General features: G+C 40.9%; 1 protein-coding gene across 3 annotated transcripts in view; it reads right to left on the bottom strand.

The window, feature by feature from the left end:
* Positions 1–2,156: 2,156 nt before the first annotated feature.
* The window catches only part of itpr2 (inositol 1,4,5-trisphosphate receptor, type 2), a 59,922-nt gene continuing 38,674 nt past the window's right edge, over positions 2,157–23,404 (bottom strand). For all 3 annotated transcript variants that reach the window (XM_079681477.1, XM_079681476.1, XM_079681478.1), the window contains 17 exons: positions 22,909–23,162; positions 22,617–22,817; positions 22,089–22,199; positions 21,554–21,649; positions 21,354–21,473; positions 19,788–19,922; positions 19,477–19,669; positions 19,149–19,274; positions 15,906–16,081; positions 15,654–15,818; positions 15,369–15,552; positions 13,927–14,013; positions 12,950–13,065; positions 12,581–12,746; positions 12,325–12,485; positions 5,037–5,198; positions 2,157–3,473 (listed from right to left, as the gene is read on the bottom strand). In XM_079681477.1, the coding sequence (XP_079537603.1) occupies positions 3,393–3,473; positions 5,037–5,198; positions 12,325–12,485; positions 12,581–12,746; positions 12,950–13,065; positions 13,927–14,013; positions 15,369–15,552; positions 15,654–15,818; positions 15,906–16,081; positions 19,149–19,274; positions 19,477–19,669; positions 19,788–19,922; positions 21,354–21,473; positions 21,554–21,649; positions 22,089–22,199; positions 22,617–22,817; positions 22,909–23,162 (2,534 nt within the window). In that variant the 3' untranslated portion in view covers positions 2,157–3,392. The remainder of the gene's footprint in view (positions 3,474–5,036; positions 5,199–12,324; positions 12,486–12,580; positions 12,747–12,949; positions 13,066–13,926; positions 14,014–15,368; positions 15,553–15,653; positions 15,819–15,905; positions 16,082–19,148; positions 19,275–19,476; positions 19,670–19,787; positions 19,923–21,353; positions 21,474–21,553; positions 21,650–22,088; positions 22,200–22,616; positions 22,818–22,908; positions 23,163–23,404) is intronic.

Below are 23,404 nucleotides of genomic sequence, written 5' to 3'. Positions count from 1 at the left end.
TTGCAGGGAATGATTTGAAAAAATATATTTACTAAAACATGCGGCCACATCCCATTTAAATAATTTTTTATTCTAAAACAAATGGGTTAAACTTACATTGTGCCTCAAAATAGAACAAGTATTTTCTAAATAATGCTTTTAAAAAATGTTTTGTTAAATGATTTTTGAGAGGTTAAGTAAAGAACATTTCAGCTGTTAGATAATTAACATTTATAATGATTGTGTAGTCAAAACACTTTTTAACAGACATGAGAATGTCTGTAACAGGGTGGACGTTTTGCCTCGTTTGCATCCGATTATTAGGTCACAATTATTTAAACATAATATGCTGAGCTTGACCAAAACATTTTTTCTTATAGGAATGGCCCGGCTATTGAAATGCATTGTTTTAAATTAAACAGTCAACATGACTAGAGCCTTTTAGTGGAAATTCAGTTGCATCCTTATCCAAGGAGACTAAGATATAAAGCTAATTGAAATCATACAAGGTGAGGTTAAAGCCTTGTTTACCTTTATTGTAGACACATTGGTGTGTCTACAGTGGATTCACAATGCTTCAATCTTGGAGACCAGAAATGTGCCTTTTGGTTGAGGAGCAATTCTTGATTAAGGCAAGTGATTTATTTGTTTTAGGGCATTGGGGAGAGTGGGGTAAGTTGAGCCATTTTTTAGTTATGCTGTCCTCTAAGCAAGGAGAAACGACACATAGTAAAAATGAAAACACACACCTATAATTCAGGATGTCTCCTATCAGTGGCAATGATAATAATTAATATTTGATCAAGGGCAGTGAAAATATTACTTCTAAAAAAAAAAGAAGTATTGTGGCTCAACTTGCCTCAGTGTAGGGGCAAGTTGATCCAGGTCAGGAACCACTGTTCAAACCTGGGCATACCTACAACACATCTTAAAGGTAACTGTAAACAATAAATAACAAACCAAATACAAGCTTAGTTTTTCAAATATTTTGAATATACATTTCGATTGAATTGATTGATTTGTTTTTACATGTTAAAAGGAAAAGTAATCATACAAATGGTGATATGTCATACATCTTACCAATCAAACACAGGGTAAATTCAACTTTAAATGTAGCCTACAATGAGCTCTTATTATCAACTTGGCCTAATTTCATTCATTTCTCCATTGAAAAACTGTCTCGACTTACCCCAAGGCCCATGGTTCACTTTACCCCATAGCCACCATTTTAGAAAAAATAGCCTAGCATTAAAATTCAGAGTCATCTTTAGCTTAATGATTCACATGGTTTAATACACTTCCAACACATCAACATACAATGTATGTGTTTAGACCTGGATACTTTTTTGTTGACATGACAGCCGATATAGCTGACATCTAGAACATTTACTTTGACAAGCAAAAAACGTTTTTTTGTAAAATGTTTACTTACCAGACCACAATGAGTATCTCTCTTTCACAGGCGATGAGAAATGGGTGGAGCTTGCATAATTTCTGGTCACTTGATTACAACTATAAGGCGTTGCCTGGTTACAGGGGGTGGTTCAATTTACCCACTGGCTCAACTTACCCCCTTCTCCCCTAATAGTTGACTTTATTCAATATAATAAAGCAGAGAATGTAACAATAATTCTTTATTAACATCATATGTGTGGTTGCTCAGCTGAAGCTAGATGTTTAATTTAACTACCATGGCTATCTGTGTTAGCCATAATCAAGTACTTTTAGCCGTGGCTACTGTATAGCTGTCAAACATGCACAATCTCTTATTTCTGTATAAAGATTACTTTAATTCAAGTGAAAAACAATGTTACACTTGGATAACGGACTGATCAAAAAACAAAGGTTAAATTCCAGAGTCGGGTTTCTCTGTCCATCATATCTGCTGTTAATTAACTGCAAGTAAATGCCAAGAGCAGCTTAACAAAAGCAGCACAGTGACGGCATGTGCAGAGAATCTGATAACTTTAATATTAGATGACTACCCTGGCTGCATTCGCTGAAACCTGATCCTGTCTGAATGAGGACAGCCTTTGACTCTGTCCTGCGCTGCCTTTATGGAGTGTGTGTGTGGGTGGGTGCAACGGGGGTCAAGGGGAGCGCTCATTCATCCTCAACAACAACCAGGACTGAGGCACAACTCTGTTAGAAAATAAGCAGACTCAAAGCACATTGAATCATTTTGTTACAAATTTATTACAACATCCAAACACATAAAATACATTTTTCTATACACTTGTTTAAACCAAAAGTGTCGTAGCACAGTCACCATCGAGAGCTCACTTATATCTGCCATTAGTTAGTGCCAGTTAAAAAAACAAGTTCAGACGTAACAATCAGTTGCAGTCCAAGACACCTGTGAGCATGATTTACGCTAAAAAATGAAAGTTTTAAGAAAAAGTAGAAGACGAACACAGGAGCAAATCCAGTAAATATTACAGTATTAGCTGACATCTCTTAGAAATAAGTATGTTCATTTGTAACAAAGAACTGTAAGCTCCCCATCTTCAGTCAGTACTACATTATGTACCAATATAAGATTTAAAAAATAATTTTCAAGTAAGTTCTGCAAAGGTAATAATTATTTTTAATTCACATTAAGTTATTGATATACTCTGTAGAAATCTATTTAAAAACAAGGCAACTGAAATGTGCAGCAAATGCATTTTTACCACAGAACAGAGCATGCAAAAAATACCCCAACCCAACTAACCAAAAGTTCCAGTTAAAGGCTTACATTTTTAGCACTTTTCTTCTTTAAAAAGTGCACTTTCAGCAGTTGCAATTTACTGTTAAGAAAAGTTAATGAGTGAGGCAGCATCATACTTTTTCAAAAGGCAAAAATAATACTCCAGTAATGAACCGTAAATATTCTCATAAATACCATCAGAAAACTAAAAAGGTAAAGGGAAGAATACTTAATGTTTGCACACACACTCTTCCCCTGACGGCATAACAAAGCAGTTCCTCAAACACCTCCAATCACAGAGGGTGCAGCCTATCTGTCCCCTTTCTGACACATCACACTGTCAGTGGACAGTCGAGGAATGAGATGTGATCGTCCGCAGACCTAACAGCACTTAACCATTAACCTTACCTTAACATTTCCCTCGACCTCTGTCTGGCACAATAACACAGCACTGGCAGATGTGTGCTGCGGCTGGCCAATCATTGACAGAGCTCCTCTGTACGAGGGTGTGTACACGGCCAGTAAAGCCCGCTGCTAGCAGCAGAGTGAGCACATAAGGCACAGTTTGTATCCCATAAGACAGTCATTGTTTCATAGAAAAGACACTATGTCAAAAATGATGTGTCAACACTTCCGGCCCTATTGCTTTTTCTCTTCAATAATCTGAGCACACGTATCGTTCTTTAGGCTGAAGTGTGTGTGTCCTGTTTGAGCCTTGAGCCCCTCAGTGGGCATTTGTGTGATGGTTGGGCTGAGGAGGACCCAGGAACCCGAGCCTCTGCTTGTTCTTCCTCTGTTCTGTCATCTATGGAGAGATGAAAAAACAACAAGCTTGAGAGGCTTTTACTCTGCATGTTGCCTACACATGATATGCAAACCTGTATTTGTGTTATTTTTGTTCACGTGGGCACTTTATTATGCAAAACACAATGTTCCCACTATGTTCACACATCATTATTACATTCCAGGGGGAGCATTTATCTTTGTAAGCTATGAGTGCAGGTAAAATGAGAATAATTCAGTTAGACAATACAAAAATCATATTTGGCTCATTAAATAAAGAACTAAAACTCAATTAGTGTTACAAAAATTATTGGATGGCAAAAAGAGTCGCACAGTAATTTCAAACACTGCAAACAATTACTTTGTGAGGATTTAACCATTCATTTCAAATAACCTTTTTAACATTGGACTAATATAGAAGAGATATTTCCTCTCCATGGTGGTTCATTAATTGCTTCATTCAATCACTGTTGGACTGGAAACTAATGTCCTTTTTTAAACTAAATAAGAGGACACTATTGGCTGCTGTATAAGTGTTGTGAGGAAGTTTCACTAATCATAAGCGGCTGGTATCTCACATTCATCGCATTTGCGGCGGTTACAGTGCTGACATCATAAATGAAGGCCACTGATTTTGTCCACCCTAAACTTGAAATGCAAGTGAATCCATCACGCTGTGCAGAACCCTTAAACCCACACAATCAAAGAGCAGCACACTCACATTCTGAGCTGTGAGAGTGTAAAGACCTGAGGTCAGCAGAGGTTGTAATGAGGGAGGAGCTGCAGGAGTACTTTCCTCCCAGTCAGAAACAGTTTGAGTTGAGCTGGTGTGAGACCTTCAGGCCTCGCCTTGTGACTGCAGAGCAGCGGTTTGGCCTGCAGACTCTCTCTCACCTCTGAAAACTTGTGTTAACCAAAGAGGAGGAGTGCCTTCCTTGCTAAACCCATGACTACATATTGGTCAGTAAACACCGCTAAAGCAAGGTTGGAATAATAAATGGGCTTCAGAAGCTACAGATTAAGATAAGGTGTCAGTGTCTTGCTCAAGGGCACTTCATCTGCACACATACTTAGTTGTTACAAGAGCAACCCGAGGATCCCAGGCAGCAGCGAGGTGTGACTGACTGAGCTGCCTGCTGAGGCCAACAGAGGTTGTTATTTTGTTTATCGGAGTGTGATCCTTCCCCAGTAGGAGCTGTTCTCACACATCTGGAAGGAGAGGAACAAGCGCAGGCCTGTGACTGGAATCACATGCAGGGGAGGCAGGTGATGGGAGTGAGCAGTCACACTGCAGCAGCAGAGCTAGTCATCCCAACAGCCAGAGGCTCAGCGGCGACAATCAGTGGCGTTGATCTCTGGCGTGATAATCACCTATCGTGCTGCATTGAGGAGCATCAAGGGTCGGATATTATCCATCTAGGTTACTGAGCTAAGTAAAGATATTCATTGCATGTCTCTTCAAATGTGATCTCTTGCCCTGCAGGTGTTTCAAGGTCAGATAGCAGGTGGAAAACATTGTGTTACTATGAGACAGGAAGACTTTTTCCCCCGCAGCTTGAAAAGGTGTGCTGAAGTGGCACTGTACCTGCTCCTTTAGCTCAGCCAGCTGGCCAGACAGCTGAGACACCAGAGTGACAGTGCCGTCCAGTTTGTCCTGCAGAGAGCGCATCTCATTCTGCTCGTTGTCTCCTTCGCTGCTCACCAGAGAAATGGCTCTCATGCGGGGGAACCACTCCAAGTTCTTCTCCTGGGGGGAGAGAGAGAGAGATGGGATTTGAGAGAAGCAGCAGTAAGGGGAAAGTCAGAGAAGGGCTGAATTAAAGCTGACTCAGAAGGTCAGAGAGGCGGCGGCAACAGCATGTTGGCACCGACAACAGCAAGGAGGATTTGCATTGACGTGAAGGGAGCATTACGAAGCTAAAGACAGTGTGCAGGAGGACAGTAAACAGACAGGGATTGGTAATTAGAGGCAGGTGTGGGGGTTTAATATTAATCATTTCATCAGAATGGCTGCTGCTCTCTGTTTCGTACTTGACGGTGTAAAGTGTTTCAAGCAGCACTGCTGTCTGCTTAGGGATGCTTGGGGATAGCAGTCACTAAATGAGCAGTTACTGGCATTTCAATTCTCACCCACTCCAAGCACACTGTTGATGCAGGAGTGAGTCACTGCTGTCTATCAAGGACACAACTGGGAGTATAGTCTTATTAATATGTGTGTGTGTTCATGCCATCATGTAAAAAACTGAGACTTTCAGTTTGTCTGTATTTCCATCAGGTCAGGGGAGAGAGAAAATCATCTGCCGCAATGCCATGAGAACACTGTGAGCCAAACAAACCTATGGCGTTATATAATAGACTTAAGTGCGTCTGTGTTTGTACATGTGTGGGTGTGTGTACTGTTGGCGTGCATCTGCATGGATATGTATGTACATAACAGCCTGAGAGCAAGAGTGTGTGTTAAAACACACATGCTCTAGAAAGAGAGATAGGTTTCACAGAGACAGACTGCCACCAGCTGATCTTATGTAATATTCCTTTGCCAGCTCTTCTAATAAAAATGACTTAAAAAGGTGCCGAGAATGGGATTTGACTGGCACCACATTAAGCCCAGTAGGAGGAGTGAGGTATTCTCCCACCCACTCACACATAAGAATAGACTACAGGGGTAGAAACACTGATCAGTATGTGAGACGCTAAGGAAAGAGAAGAGGACACGAGGAGATACTGTGGGGAGAGAAGAAGGTGGGGTGGTGGGGTTATTGTTTTTGTTTCCTTAATCCATGAGTTTATCACACTTTAACAGCGGGGCATATCATGGGACTGGTGTTCCAAACTAAACTTACTGTCTTTAAATCTCATAAGCGGAACATAACTACTAACGGACTACTAAAAAACTCTTATAATCTGGAAAATTGTAAAAGTAAATTAAAGATTCTGCTTTTGGTAATAAAATGAAGGTATGTATTACATATTTAAGTAAACTGTGCACAGGAATATAATGCACTGTTAAGCAACTGTAAAAGCTTGCAGTAGATGAGAACCTGGAACAAAACCTTGCTTTTCTTCAAACTTTACTTTTCAACTAGCACGTAGTATGAATGCATCTTAAGCAACAGATACACGTAAAGCAATTTGTTGCTTAAATTGGAGTTAATCTTCTGTGCAGGTCTAAATTGTACATTTCAGCTACAAATCATCAACTTCAGCTGCACTCTGTCAAGCTCAGCTGTGCTTTTAGCTTACTAACATTCTAATGTTCACCTGCTAACTTGGCGTTCAGCTCAAAATTGAAAACTGGAGGTTGGGGCGATTTTTTTTTTTTTTATTCACATATAATTGTTGTGAAGGAGTTAACCATTTATCTGTACCTACTATAATTAGGTAATCTTTCTTTCACTTTTCATAAGGTGCATGTTTTCTACTGCTTTTGTAACCGTTTACATTAATGAAGCAGCTGACCCTAAGCTTACCCTTAGCGTGAGCTTTTTTCTAGAAAAAAAGGGGATGTTACTTCAAACATTACTGGATCAAAGCCAGACTGTCAGTGGGGTGGATTTACGATGAAATTCTAGTGAAGATGCCACTTCGGCCCTTTTGCAGTTATCACCTAACTAAGTAAATGTTAACATGTATTTACATGTGTATATGTTGCTCAGATTTCCCTGCAAAAAGAGGTCCTCTTCATCTTTACTGCCCTTTGGTAATTGTCAACACTTTAAACACTGTGTCACTTTTTCCTTCCCTGACTAAAGGCGAAGCAGTTAGACTGATTAAGTATGACTGCTGAGCAACTCGGTATGAATCGAGTCATTCTATAAGAACTCGTCTGAGAATCTCAAGCTAATATGGGCCTCAGGCATCAGGGGGGGCAGTCAAATAAATATAAAAGTTTCCTTTTTCTCAGCAAAGGCTGTGCTGACTCAAAGGCAAAGCTTGAACGTCACTAAAACTGAGGATCATTGATGCATGTTTTTTCATGTTATCCATTACTGATGAATTAAGTAACCTCAACGACTCAATAAAAGGGACCTAAGAGACATCCTTACTGGGGAATACAATATCCTTTTTTTGAACTACAGTCACTCATGTCGGCTGAATCATCATCTCTGTGTTAATGATATGAAGTTAAGCAGTGACTGTACAGAATTGGATCTACCCTGCTCACGTCTTGTTGCTGCTCATTAGACTGTACAGTAGTCCACTGTGTGCTGCACTGACTGAATGACTCAAGGCTTTAGTGTTGCTTCACTGATCCATTTGAACACCTCAGTGAGCATGGATTTACAGACATTCATGTGCTTCTCACTATGCTGTCGCCATACCACTGGTGTGTTTCCCCACGTACATGCTATGTACTGTACTTCAGCCGCACAGTGCTACAGTGCCAACCAGAAATCTAAGGTCTGTGCTGTAAACACACCTGACAACAACATCAGACGACAAAAATACAAAGTCAAATTCCACAAGCTGAAACAATAACGCTCCTGTGAATATTTAGTGTGAATGCTGTGGAGAAGCATTCCACTATAGTTCTTCAAATCTTTATATCTTCTTCTTCTTCTTATTTCAACCAATATTTTTCTGTCCGATAACTTCAGCCTACTTTCAGCTACAGAAACCATTCAAATGTCAAAAATATTTAGCCTTTTCAGCATATGATAGGAAACTTTCAACTTTTTCCAAATACTTTATACTTTTGAAATATTTAGCTTTTTTAACCTGTAACTCAATGGGAGGAACCCTCAAATCCTCTTTTACCTACACCTTGCGCCAAATGCTTCTGCTTCCACATACTTTCAGCTAGGGACTTCATTCCAACTTTAAAATGATCACAAGAACCTCAGCTATAACACTTGTTCTTCAGATTTTTCATATCTATATACACTTTATACATCTATATACACTTTTTAAGATATTTAACTTAGTTTGGAGCTTGGTAAAGAGGCCTTCTTCAGATTTTAACATTAGTGTGTACTCAAACTTCACATGTGTGCCAACAGTCCAGCCGTGAAGACATCTAGGTGACAGTTTTGAGATTTCTTCAAATGTTGTTGCCATGGCAACACAATGCTCACCATGAAACACGGTTGTCTCATAACTTCAGGGGAAATGCTCCAAACGGCCCAGAACTTCACAGGTTTGGTAACGATGCAGCCATCAACACATCTAAGCGTATTATGGGGTTTCATCAAATGCCGTTACCATGGCGACAGATCACTCGCCATCAAGTTAGTTCAAAAGTTTGCAGTTAAAATATTCTGATGCTTTTCAAAGCCTTTTTACTTTATTTTCTTCTCTTAATACACATTAATTCACTGCTACGTACATCTGATATGTAACTCCTTCAGCCTACTTTCAGCTATAAACCATTCAACTATTAACTTATTCAGCTATTTCAGGACGTTGAGGCTATACATTTTGTTGTTTATACCTTTTAAAACATTTTCTTTTAAATATTAAGTTTCTTCACTATTTGTCCTACTCTTCCAGTTTAACATATCAATTTCAAGTTTCCAACAAAGTCATTGCAATGCATTTGAGCTGTAACAATTTTGATTCAAATCATTTCACTTTTCTGCATTTCTCCGCTAAGTTCAGCAACACACTTACTTGGTTTCTGTAGCTAAAAGCAGCTACAGAGACCATTCAACTAATCAAATATTCATATTTTTCTTCATTTTCAGCAACAAATGCACACGGTTTACAGCATTCGCACATATTTTGAGCAGGAAATGCATTTTCTAGTATAATCTATGTCTGAAGTTTGCTTTCTCTTTTCATGCATTCTCAAACTCAGGAGGTTGTGATGGTCTTAGAGAGTTTGGAGAACATTTTATTTGTAAATAAACTTGAATTAATGTGTTTGTAGTAGATTATCTTTAGCTCTGGTGTTATCAATGTACTGCTTATGATATCCTCCCTATACCTTAAAACCCTGAATACAATATATTTGGGATTTTTCAAACATAATCTTTTAGCTCTCCGTTATTGGTTTGTGCCCACAGTAACACACATTATTTACTTGGGTCAGAATGTTAATCCTAAAGAAGCGGAGCTGTTGAATGACGTACTGTAGCTTTACAGCGCTGAACAACCACAAAGATAAAGAAGAGTGTCAAGAGATGCAATGACACAGAGAGTCTACTAGATGAGCAGATAGTATCACTTAACACAGTCAGTCACACACACACACACACACACACACACACACACACACACACACACACACACACACACACACACACACACACACACACACACACACACACACACACACACACACACACACACACACACACACACACACACACACACACACACACACACACACACACACACACACACACACACACACACACACACACACACACACACACACACACACACACACACACACACACACACGCACACGCACACACGCTCTTCAACTGAGTAGTTTCTAAAGAGCCACAGTCCTACTACATTTTATGAAGCCAAATCTGCCCTCTGACAACAACAAGTACCTTTTCTATTCAGATAGTAGCTATTTTGTTACAGACACCGTTTAAAGTAAGTGAAGGATTCCTGACGTGACAGTGACTCTTTGTGTGTGTGTGTGTTAGAGAGGGAAAGGGACAGGAGAGCACGTGCCAGGCAGGGCTGAGCTATTAGCAGGCCACTTGAGAAGGCTTATGTAACAGCGCTGTGGCTGCTGCAGTACCTGCTAGGCCTGTAGTCGCTGTCATCATTTTACACACAAACACCCACACACTAATTCCCATCCACATGCACAGCACACCAGAGCAGACACTCAGTGTAACGCGATCCTACTCTTTTGCTTGGCACCACATCACTCTATCCTACCAGATGCACTCATTATTCTAGTCAATGTGCGTGTGTGCGTGTGTGTGTGTGTGTGTGTGTGTGTGTGTGTGTGTGTGTGTGTGTGTGTGTGTGTGTGTGTGTGTGTGTGTGTGTGTGTGTGTGTGTGTGTGTGTGTGTGTGTGTGTGTGTGTGTGTGTGTGTGTGTGTGTGTGTGTGTGTGTGTGTGTGTGTGTGTGTGTGTGCGTGTGTTTTCTTGAGGTCATCGGGTTTCAGCTCTTTTCCATCAAGGAGAGGGGAGGGGAGGGCAGAGTTTTTATTAGGACAGTAGCTTCATGTTGTGTAGTCGGCCCAAAAACTGCTGTGCAGTGTTGCAGGAGATTACTATAAAGACGGCGCTTTATAAAGACGGAGCTTTATAAAGACGGAGCTTTATAAAGACGGAGCTTTATAAAGACGAACTTCTGGCTCGGCTAGGAGAGGGCAGACAGCGCAGCATCACAGACTCCTATACTTTCTAATTCAACAGTTTTGACATTACAGCTTCTGCTAGTGAACCAAATCTTTCTTTCATCCAGAATCACTGTGTGAGATTATTAAGAGTCTGAACTCAGGTTTGGCACATTGAATAAATAGATTATGAACAGCCTCATGTACGTAGTTGTTGTCACTTACTTGACGTCCATAAAGTTTGATGCATATCCAGATAAAGTATATTTTAACTCTATTTAAACAACTTACATTAAATTGTATTTCTGCCGGGTGAGGTTTCTTTGGTGCTTAGTTCATTGTTCATGTTACTTCTAGTCTATTCCATGTATGTATGATTCAAATGCATTTGACATTTGGGATAAACCTTGTTGGATGCTGTTTTTATATCATTGGTCGTCTTTACATTTTTCTTTTTTGGTAAGATGTATTGAAGCTTTAACCTATAACATTGCTTTTACATGAACTTGCAAGCAGGTGAGGTTTTAGCAGAAGCCCTCAGTCTGTTTTTCTTATGTCCTGCAACATGAGAGCCTGTATACAAAAACAACGACGACTATTTTAAGGATATTCTGGGGCTTTAAAATAATTTCACCATTTCATGAGGATCACTTTCAATAAAAAAGAAACAATTGCTACTTTAAGTAACAAAATGGAAACAAACGTGGGTTCAATGTTTCTCTCAGTGTGTGTTTCTGCTATGCAGCACTGTAGGAGTTGTTTGTATAATTTGCTGACTCATCATTGCCTCATCACACAGTGATACCTTGGCCCCGCATCAGAGAGGCGACCTGTTGGAAGACCTGCTGATGCATATTAATTCAATGTCTGTCACCTGTTTATAATGCAAATTGCTCATTATCACGCCGCCATTCTTATGCCCATCATGGCCAAATGTTAATCACAAAATGTGCCATTGTACTCTGAGGCTTCATTTGAATCCATTAACCTAACGGCAACACCTTTAGTTACCCTTACATCCTTCAACTTCTTGTCTGTGTGTCAGTGCAGCAAGTTGGTGCATTGATGATAATAGAGCAGGACTGGGTTTAATTACTATTTAACCACACTGTCTCCCAGCAGGTTAGGAGCTCAGCACAGTGAAGACTACCTGAGCACGGAGTCATCTCTCTCCAGTGGCGGGGGGGGGGGGGGGGGGGGGGAATAAATTGGGATGCTTGGCACAGGCTAGAGGCTCAGTCTCATTTTTCAATCGTTCGTCTGCTGAACAGCCTCACGCATTTCTAGCACACTGCGCAAGTCTGCAAAGTGAGCAAAGCTGCAAAACTTTAAGACTCCAACACTGAGACAATCTGTATGCTGTCTGCCGCGGCTGGCCAGAAAATATGAATTAAGGGGCGAAAAGAAAGTGTTTGTTTGTCCATATGTTTCTGGAATAATAAACAAACAACTGTGATTTGGGTGTTTTTATGTATTTGTGTGTCATCTAGATAAAATGTGCTGTCTCATATTACTTTTTACACTTGCAAACAAATCAACTGCTTTAATGATCAGGCAGCTTTGTGGGAACACATTTTTAGGAGGAATAAAAGATGTGTTGCATGTTTGTTTTGTTTACTGACCGCTATCATCTGGGCCACGTAGCTCTCAGGGCCGGTATACTCGGTCGGATCCTTCACCCTCACCAGAACCAGGAAGTAAAGGTAGTGCCACATGTTGTGTTCGGATTTAATGTGCTCCTCAAAGGACACCGTCTTGTTATCAAATTTGTCTCTCTCCAACCCTGCAAGAGATTTGTTTGGTTTAACATAAGATATTCCAAACATACTTCACTGTCATGTGCATACAGAGTTGGGTGAACCACATAGCTGTACACACCACAGATGAAACAGGTGGTTTTCAGGATCTCCTCCTTCCTCTGTTTTTCACTTCTCAAGTCAGCAAAGGTGTCGATGATAACACCAAAGATGAGGTTAAGAACGATGATGATAACGATGAAGAAGAACAGAAGGTCGTAAACCACCCGGGCCGCGAACAGAGGCTCCTGGATGTTGCGATTACAGGAAAAAAAAGTGAAAAGAGTGCATATTTAAACTTTCACCTACACTTAAATTAATCTTAAACAGAAGCTACTGTAGCAGTAATTTATGTATAGTTCAAGTCATTAAAAAGAGACATGGGGTATTAAAAAATGATTCTGTTATAAGTAGAAACACTTCCTTCATGTTCATATTTAAGCCGTATTACCTCTTTGGAGGGTCTCCGGAGGATGTCTCCCACGCCTCCTCCATTACGTAGTCCCTGGTTCAAAACTGTGATTATACACATGAGCAGAGTGTCGCACACCCGCTCCGTCCCATCGTCTATAACCAGAGACATACATAGAGACAAAATGCTTAGAAACATGAAAGAAGGGAAAAATGTGCAATATTGGCTTCTAAATATCTACACAAAATATTCAACATGAGTACAAATCATTAATCTGAATACAACTTGAAGACATTAAATTGAACTAAGAATGTGTGAAAGATGTTAAGGACACTCAAATTCAAGCTCAGGAAAAACAGCCCGACTTATTTCAGATAATTATCACTCAGCTGACTTTGATAATAAAACACCTTGTGAGCGGAACAGCTGATAATGATGTGACTATAGATCAGATGGATACCTTCAACTCACTCCCCTCCTCAAATGTGAGAAAAAATTAATAATTTAACCTCAATAAACTGTTATTCATATCTCATAAAATGTACTTTTATTCTAAGTATAAAAATGGCATGCAGAGTTTGACTGCTGTGGAGAAAGAGGGGGTAGGTGATGCGAGATCACGTGTGGCCTTAAAGGTGATCGAGGGAGATGCGGGAACACAAACAAGAGAGTGAGTCACCCCTCTGCCTCATCAAGTTTCTTTGTGTGCACTCGCTGTGTGCACTCGCTGTGTGTGTGTGTGTGTGTGTGTGTGTGTGTGTGTGTGTGTGTGTGTGTGTGTGTGTGTGTGTGTGTGTGTGTGTGTGTGTGTGTGTGTGTGTGTGTGTGTGTGTGTGTGTGTGTGTGTGTGTGTGTGTGTGTGTGTGTGAGATAACCTTTCATGAACTGATTACTGTGGGAAAGGTCAAATACACAACCACATCTCGATGAAACCAAAAAAAACTTTGATCATGTCAACTCAGCAGTTTATTATGAGTAAAAATTACAAAAGTAAAAGTAAAATAACAAAAACTTACCAGGACCAGGTTGAGGTGTTGAAAGTGGGCAGCTATCTTTTGTACATGAGCCAGCAACTTCAGTGTTACTCAATTGATCCCCTTTTCCTTTTCAAAGAGAAAAAACAAAAGGGGAAATTATGTGAAGTTGATTAATGAGCACCGATTATTTATAAATGAGAAAACATGATTAAATTGTGCTCTGGCGTTAAAACTCCTTCCCACTAATTTTCATTAGCTCCGGTAAAAATCAGTAAGAAAGATTTAGTCAGATGTTATGTAAACTGAGACGGCAGCTGCTGGGTGGGCGGCAAAGTGTTGCTGAAAAAACCTGAACAAATCATTTGCACATCGGTAAAGCCCCGAGCAGCAGAGGAGTCGTGCTGGAGTGTGACAGAGAACTGTACACCTGATCCAGTGTCAACAGAGAGGCTTTCTTTCCTGACAGAATGGAGGACAGAGGGCAAGGCTGGGAGACAAGAGGAAGAGGAAGAGAGGGGGGGCGGAGCGGCTGAGGCGGGGGGCAGGGGTCACAGCCTCGGCGCGGCAGCAGTGTGGACAGGGTGCTCTCTGATGCCTATGCTCGCCCCACAGTTCACGGAGAGACAGGAGTGAGTGAGCGAGGCTGCTTACATAAGCCAACACTGCCGTGTCTGCTGAGCTCTATTCAGCAAAACACAGGATGGCATGGCCACCAGGTTATGCAACAGGTGCACATGACCGTTGGACCAATGTGCAGAAACTCATTAACACACCCACGCTCTCCACAGTGTTTTCAAAACATGTGCCTGGGTGTGTATATACAGTTCACCGTACATTTCCAACACGTTTTATGTGGTCATTGTTCAGAGCAACGTTATTTCTACAGTTCCTATCAAGAAATATAATTAAATAAAAGGAGAAATAAACAATAGCTGAAAGTTACTGTGAATGTTAAAGTTTCTGATGCACCGTGTATAGACTGCCCAGTCTGCTGCTTATCTTGTATTTTGCACAAGGTTTGAAACTCATTAACTTTTCAGATTTACCACGAGTAATTGATACGTCTGGGGCAGAAAATGATCAACACAGACGTTTATGAGGGCAGTGTAAAAGAGTGCAGGTTCAGGAGATGTTTCAGGTTAAATTCAGGAGGAGATCAGCCTCAGAAAATACAAAAAATAAGTATAAATTCACGAGCACTCTCATAATTCTGTCTTTTTTTGTTCAAAGTATTTTGGAGTCATTTAATGCAGTATGGACCTGACACGAGGGGGAATTGTAAGACTTTATCAGGAATATAGCAACTACATGGCCAGTGAATACATATTAGAGTTTTTTTTGCAAAGACAAGAGTTAAGCTCCACCAGGTGTCAGGTACAATCTACTAATAATGAATAAACTGTTCAAGATACAGTGTTTGGTCCCTTTACTCTGCGAGGCGCAGTTAAGAATCACTTAAGAGTGTTTTAACAGGTTCTGACCTGGTGTAGGAAGACGGTCGACCTCCATGCGGAAGTCATCCTTAAGGAAGAGGAAGCCGATGATAGAGAAGAAGTAGACGAGGAAGATCGCCAGAACAGCCGTCAGAATAATAGAGCGGCCATTCCTGGTCACACTCTTTATCACGTTGAGCAGAGTCTCCTCTCGGATCACCAGGTCAAACAACTGAGAGGAGGTCAACATTAGCAACCGTTTATATCTGAAGTGCAACACTAATCAATCGTTCACACTGTAATTGAACTGACATTTTTTGAGACATTTCTTACCAAAAAGCTGTAGAAGAACTCGTGCACAAAGAGACCCAGGACGCAGATGATGGCGTAGCCCAAATGGTAGATGAAGAGCATGTCCATAACAACTGCTTTGTAGCCTCGGGTGAATGTCCCCTGGTTCCCCACAAAACTTACAAGAAAGACCAACTTGTTGAACAGCTAAAAGGGAAGAAAAGAGTCATGAAGACGCTTGCTTTGATGTGTGGGAAGACAAACATGGACATTTCCCCCAGTAACACTACTTACATTGACAGCACCCAGCAGCAACAGAGCAGGGGCGAGGCCCATAGTGTAGATGGCCCGTAGGATGAGGGAGACGAGGAGGAACAGGATGCCCAGTGGCTTGGGTAAGAAGGCAAGTAATGAGGTGAACACCCCCAGCGCCACCCACAGCGAGATATTCCAAAAGGGGGACAAGGTGCCTGGTCATGAGAAAAAAAAAGGCAGAACTTAAAGTAGCGCACATCAGTGCTCTAAAATATTGTGGCATTTCTCTCATTAATTATTCACCTGAGGTAAGAGCTGAACTTAGCAAAACAGAATGAGAGGCAACACTTTAAAATGTCAAAACAGTGGTCCGCAGGGACGCTCAGCTTCATCATTCAGAACTGCTTTTTCAGCTCGCATTGTAAACCATTGAACTGAAGCTCAGGATTCTTTATGAAACTGCAATGCCCTGATCCTTTACTGATTAGAGAGGCTTCTTTAGGAGAACACTTAAATAAGGGAAAAACAACATTTGAGCACACTATAACACAAAAACCGCATTTTGCTCCCATCCGTGTTAGATCTTGAAAAGCCCCAGATTGTGACTGGTATTGAAGTGGCACATTAAACAACACCTGAATGCACCTTCCCTATACTGCAGATCAATGCCATATAAAGACATGAAGTTGGGTAGTAACCAATTAGGCCATTTACAAAAAGACACTAAAACCACCTGAACAAAAGGCCAATAGCTTTTTCCATATTGGGCACATATTGGGCATATTGGGCGGTTTTGGCGCAGTGGTTAGAGCGTTGGTCATCAGATCAAGGGGCGTTGGTGAACTCCAGTTCGAATCCCCCCTCGGCTGCCACTGCGTCAGGCCGTTGTGTCCTTGGGCAAGACACTTTACCCGTATTTGCTCCTGTGAGTATTGTCCACAGTAATGACTCTTACATGTCTAATATGTGTAATGTGTAATTGTAAAGCGCTTTGAGCACCTGTAAAAGCGCTCTAATAAAACATGTAATGCATTATTATTTATTATTATATTGTATGAAAGTACAATTTTGATCATTTGCTTCTCCTTTTACATGGGCTTGCACCTCCCACACTGAGTCAGTTCATAATATGGACATGGTAATAGCAGCAGGGCAACAAGGGAAACTACCAGAGGGGAGTGCTTTGTAGGGCTGCTCAATTAATCGTATTTTAAATCGCAATTACGATTATGGCTTGCAACGATTACGAAAACAACGTAATCGAAATAAAACGATTATTATTTTTCAAACACATTTAGTTTTTTTATTGGTTTTTCAGTTGAATTATACTTAAAGTTCAGGGTAATCAACTGTTAAAAACATACTGTTCAACATTTTTTTCTCCAATAAATGGATGTTTTCAAAGTAAATGGATAATCGTTTTTAATAATCGTGATATCAATTATTGACCCAAATAATCGAGATTATGATTTTTGCCATAATCGAGCAGCCCTAGTGCTTTGGTGCAAAAGAGACAACCAAAGTTTGAGTAAACAGTTATTTCAGTCAAGGCAACCCACTCCCTGAAAAGTATTTATTTTGACATACTGTAAGAAAGCACTACTTAACTTACCTTTAACATAAACTTAAGAGATGGCAAAAAGCACATCAGACCTGAAATCATAAGGAACCAGAATACCTCGTATCTCATGTTTTAAAATATATTTGCTACTACTACCACTATTACCTTTGTAGTATCATATCCTGCCCTGTACATCTGAACTATCTAACTAATTAGCTGAATAGCAAACTCTGAGATGTTGATTAGTGTGCACATTCCCATGTAAATAAATAAATAAATAAGTAAATAAATAAATGGAGTGATGGAGGCTCTGTACCCCCATGCAGGTGTTTTCAGTTAACCTGACTGATTACACCTCTGGGTGAAGTTGTGCAGAGCTACAACAGGGGAATCACATGGGTGAATACCAATAAAGATGATTAAAGTGAGGCACAAGATATACAAACACTGCTATGGACAAAAGTCAAACCAGGCTAAAAAGTGTACTGCGGCTCTTTATCACTGTTACGTGCTCCCCTGCTTGTTGGTGCACCTGGTCTGCCCCTGGCTCCGCCTCTACCCAGGTGTTCCTAGATTCCACTCAGCCGGGATATAAGGAGAGACTGGAGGAGAAGGATCGGTCAGCTATCCTAATGCCGGAAGACTCTGTTCTTTTGACGATCTCTCTGCTGCTTTTGAGCTATAGACCCCATTGCTGCTGATGTTTTGATGTGTAGCCTGGAGGACCTGGTAGTCTAGTGTTTGTGGCTTTATTTTGTTTCCCATAGGATTTAGTTGGATTTCTGGTTAGGGGAGGGAAGCTCGGGGTCCTACGGCCCGTGGTGTGGCTGGCTCGGGCCCCCTCCTTCTTTTTGTTTCTTTTGGCCAGTCCTTCAGACCTTGTTCGTTTGCCGGATGGCTTGAGTGAGTAAACGGCTGTACATCAAATAAATTATCGCTATCAAGTACTGTTTTTTTTGTGCTTTTTCTTTTATGTTACGGGTCTCCCCACGAGCCACTACCACGGAGTAGGGGGCGGGTCGTAACAATCACCTTCAAACACACACAAACTCAGGTGACAGCCAAGAGGCGTTTTCAAATGCAATCCCACAGCGCAATAAAGTGCTGAAAACAATAGGTATTTTCAAAGCAGATAGTTTGACCGGTCATAGTTGGAGAAGCCTAGTCACCATGAGTACAACAATGTCTTTGTTCTATTCAAGTGTCCTCGCAAGTCAAGACAATGCCTTATTTGGCCTCCTCGTCTCCCTCACTTGTGACTCCTCCTAGGCCAGAGGAGTCAGGTATAAATGTGATATCCTCGTTCAGTCAAGCGTCACTTTTAAATTATGTCCTTAACTAATAGTGGGTGCACAGTTTTATCACCTGTCACTTGAATTAACTCAAAATAAATATTTTCAAACCTGTGCAGTTTGTACATGTTTGTTGAAATCAATTCATCGATTTCTATTTGTTCATGGTTTTCAAAGTTTTATCTTCAGTCCTGTATTTGTGTTTCCATTTATGACCGCATTTTAAATAATAAATTAAACACAATAATAATAATAATAATAATATGCTTTTATGTTATGGTATATTTCTTTTACCAATAAATGGTTTGATGGTCAGTGTGCTATATCCACGAACGCAGGACAAACCCCTATTAAGAACTGTAAATAATAATTTATAATCTAACCGTTTATATAACCGAATGATCTCCTCATTCACCAATATATTCTCACCCTCATCTCCATCATCACCAAATGGGTAGAAGACGGCCACAGCGATGTTGAGCAGACAGGCCAAGTAGAAGGAGATGCTCCCCCAAAGAGAGATGTTGCGTGAGAACCAGAACACAGCCTTTTTCTCTGCACAAACAGAACAGGAAGCATTAATAAGTACAGGGACACAAACTCAGTACACAAACACACACAGTTGCTGCAGGCGTTTCAATTTATTCTGGAAATAACAATAACCAGCCACTCTGGTTGATAATCATGATTTACCAGCCCGCTCTGCTGCCACCATCATTATTTTTGCAAGTGCTGGATTCTGAATGTGAAGACTTACTGCGGATCTTCTTCTGCCACCTCATCTCGTTGTAGAGGTTGTCGAACTGCTGGAAGAAGTCGTTAACCTTGCTGCCCTGGTCGTCTCTCTCCGTGGTGGTGAACACACGTGTCTTGGACTCGTCCGTGAGGTATTCACAGATGTCAGGGACCGGAAACACGATCTGCTCCATGGTGCGGTCGTGACGCACAATCTGGCAAATGGAAAACCAGCAAAAAGTTCTCATTACGGGTTTATAGATATTTTGTAATAGTGAGAAGGGAAAAAACAAGTATCAGTGTTTACATAAATGAAGTAATGATGAGAGTTACCTCTATCTGAGCTGTGTGGTTGGCATAGCAAAGGAGGGCGTCGTCTTTCTCGTTGTCGGGGTCCGCTCCGGCCCCCAGGCCCAACCCGGACCCCGGCCTCAGGCTCTGCTGGAGGAGCTTATTGTGTCGGGCCAGCTAGGATTGAAAAACAAAATGATGCAGCCATTTAATGTTTTTTACCAACAGGGCAGTCTCAATGACAATAACTGTCTCAATACAAATAATTTCCCATGATTCCCACAACAATACCATAATGTGAAATACCATTTAACGCTTTAAAACAGACACTGAGACAATCAATTGGAGTGTAAAAAAGATGATGCAACTTCACAGGAAAATAAGAATACAGAAGAGCAGAAAAGCCAAATAATGGTGAAATGAAGAGCTCTAGAAGCTGGAGTTACATTAAATATACATATAGGTTCTACACCCAGACTTTACAGCATGATAATTATGTATCTTATCCATGTTGCCATTTATCCAAGTTCTATGTTAACACTTCTGTTAAATAGTATTGGATGCTTAAACCTGGAATAAATGAAGTTGGTAACTTGGGAGAAGCAGAAAAAATGTGAGCGTTGTCATACCACCACTTTTTTTCTGTACAGTAAATAATATATAATTGCCAAAGGAGAATGCAGAATTGTTGCAATGGGCTGTCTATAAATCCCATGGTTGCCTGGGAAATAGTACAATAGTTTACTGTATTATTGAATCTTTATTTAATTATTCATTATGCATTTCTTATCTGACACACACTGACAATGAATTGCAGCTGGCCTGAGGAGCAAACCCCGGCTCATATATTTAAATATATACTTTATTAGTTATGTCAAAGTCTGTGTGTCATCGGTGGATATGTGTGGATGTTTTCACTTATTTGAGATAAAAATAAATAAATTGACAGGTTTGACAAAGATATCCTGTTTGACAGAAGTGAGAACCTGATAGACTTGGACTGCCCTCGCTAACTAAAAATAACACACACACACACACACACACACACACACACACACACACACACACACACACACACACACACACACACACACACACACACACACACACACACACACACACACACACACACACACACACACACACACACACACACACACACACACACACACACACACACACACACACACACACACACACACACACACACACACACACACACACACACACACACTTCAATGACACAACACTTCCGTCTCATTTCCTTAATGCTGAAAACGGTGTGCAAATGTGGCAAAGGATATTTAGTTTAGTGATACAGTGACTAACGACTGCTTCAGTGAACACCTACAGCCCACCTGTCTGCACAACCAGTGTCACATCCTGAAAGCTAATTTTGGTAAAACTGGCAGAGCAATTCTTTCATCGAAGAGCAGTGATTCATCATTTAGAGCAGGAGACACACTTAAATTGGAGCATGCACGTGGACACACACACAAACACACTTTATGCACGGCCCTGAGGTCGGCAGAAGGTCAGACAGACAAAGAGAGGAAATGCAGTATTGCCTATCCCACGAATAAAAAACAGCTCAAGCATTTTCATCACCTGGTGGGCCAGGATGTAAATGTTGTGTCCGACATCTCTGGGCTTGATCTGGTCTCCCACACTGTCCTCGTCCTCCTCACTCTCCAGGCCCTGGGCGTAGGCTTCCTTCATGACATCCACCTGATGCACAAACAGTGTGAAAAGTTACTGCGACCTACAGTGAGGTGAAAACAGGTTTTCCATGGGACCTAGCTACTCACCAGTTCAGTGGGTCTCATCTTGTAGAGAATCTTCTCTGCGTTCTCGTTGTCATGACGGCTCTCCATGATAGCCAATAAGAGTTTGGAGGCATTGTTCTACAACACAAGCCAATGAGATTTTAGATTTTGATCAACTGTAATCTACAAACTATTCAGGAATCAATGGATGAGATTTCTTTTAGCAGAATCAAAACACTTGAAAACTTTTTTTTTTTTTAAATTGGGTTGTACAATTGAAATCCTTAGCAGTTTCACAGCTATACACGTGTCTACACATCAAAAACCACATGCAAACATCATTACCAATGAAGCAGATGTGGCACTTTATTCTCTGAATCATGCCTTTCTTGCAGCATTGCTCTTTAAAACAATCTGGATTTGGTCAAACTACCTCCAGTTACTTGTTCCCAGCCTCTAGCACTATGGGTAATTACTGCTCTAAAGAAAAAGGTAAGTATTGCCATAGTGATGGCTTCTAATGCCAGTGCGTTATTGCAAGCAGCCTCTCAGGCTCTCAGAGGCACGAGGCGCTCACCTTCAGCACCAGCACAAGGTCCATCCGATGCTTCCCCAGGGGGTTGATGGAGTTCACAATCAGTGCTATAATAATGTCAATGCCATTGGACTCATGCTTGGCTATACAGCTCTGGAAAAAAGAGGTGTATAGTTCAAGCGAATGCACATAAGAAAATAAATAAATAGATCAGGAGAACATTGACAAACATACACACAGAAAAGAAGAGGGCAAGATCAATATCATGAAATGCATAGTTACTGTCCTTGGTTACGATTGACTGAGCCATGTTTAAATTAATGGTAATACCCTATAAACACACACGTGTGAGATAAAGGATTAATGTAAAAATTAAGGAGACATTCTGAATAATTAAATTGCTAGGCAGACTAATTACTTATCAATACATTATTGCATTGCTGTTTGTTCTCTCTCTAGGTCGTCCTTGTTGCCGCATGTTTATTTTACTAAATGTTTCCAAGATTTTGAGTACAAAAATAAAATACACATTTTAGAATAAGCCTCCACATTAACAAACCCTCCATCTACCTGGTTTTCATGGCAGGGTCCCTGGCAGTACTCTGTGATGGTTTCCAGGGTTTGGCGAACCAGGTCCACATTACTCTCATTAATGTAAAGGCCCAACAGCCCTAGGCCTCCGGTGGTGCTTCCACAAATACAGTCCAAGAACTGAAGAGTCTCACACACCAGATTGTAGTTTGTCTTGTTGTTCTGGTTGCGCAGAAAGTTCTGGATTCAGAGGATAAATACAATAAATCAGCAGTCAATTTCAGAAAACTTGAACTTCAAGGTCACTCTCAATCGTAAAAGGGGCCTGTACCTGCAGGTCTGTGTTGTGGTTCTCACAGAGCAGCTGTAGGTAACGCAGGATTGGTTTCATGATGGTGATGGCTGGGCTCATTGGAGTTTCTTCTAAAACTTCTTCGGCACCGGCCATCTCACTGTTGTGTCCCAAGCCTTCGAGGTCGGGATCCAGCTCCTTTCTGAAGGCACAGAAGGCTTTGGAGGTCGCTGAGGAGGCCTCCTTCAGCTGACCACGCATGTCCTCCCTCATATAAAGCCCTGAGTCTTTATCTAGAGTATAGCACAAAGGACATATTTGAAAAAAATATACATCATTGGAAAATACATTCACTTTTAGATTAAGTTGATACATGCAACATGCAAAGGATACCATTTCAGGTAATGATCAATGGCAGGCTTTACTTTGACATGTTACAAAATAAATTATTTAGTTGGGTTCTGTTGAATGAAAGTAACTGATTTGGATAAAATGGTCTTGTGGTAGGCTTGTGATGTGGGCGTCACATGGCCTC

This window comes from Notothenia rossii, assembly GCF_949606895.1.
Source record: "Notothenia rossii genome assembly, chromosome: 5".
In the NCBI taxonomy this organism is placed as follows: Eukaryota; Metazoa; Chordata; class Actinopteri; order Perciformes; family Nototheniidae; genus Notothenia; species Notothenia rossii.
Note: the sequence above shows the minus strand (reverse complement) of the source record. Positions and strands in the feature narration are given on the sequence as shown.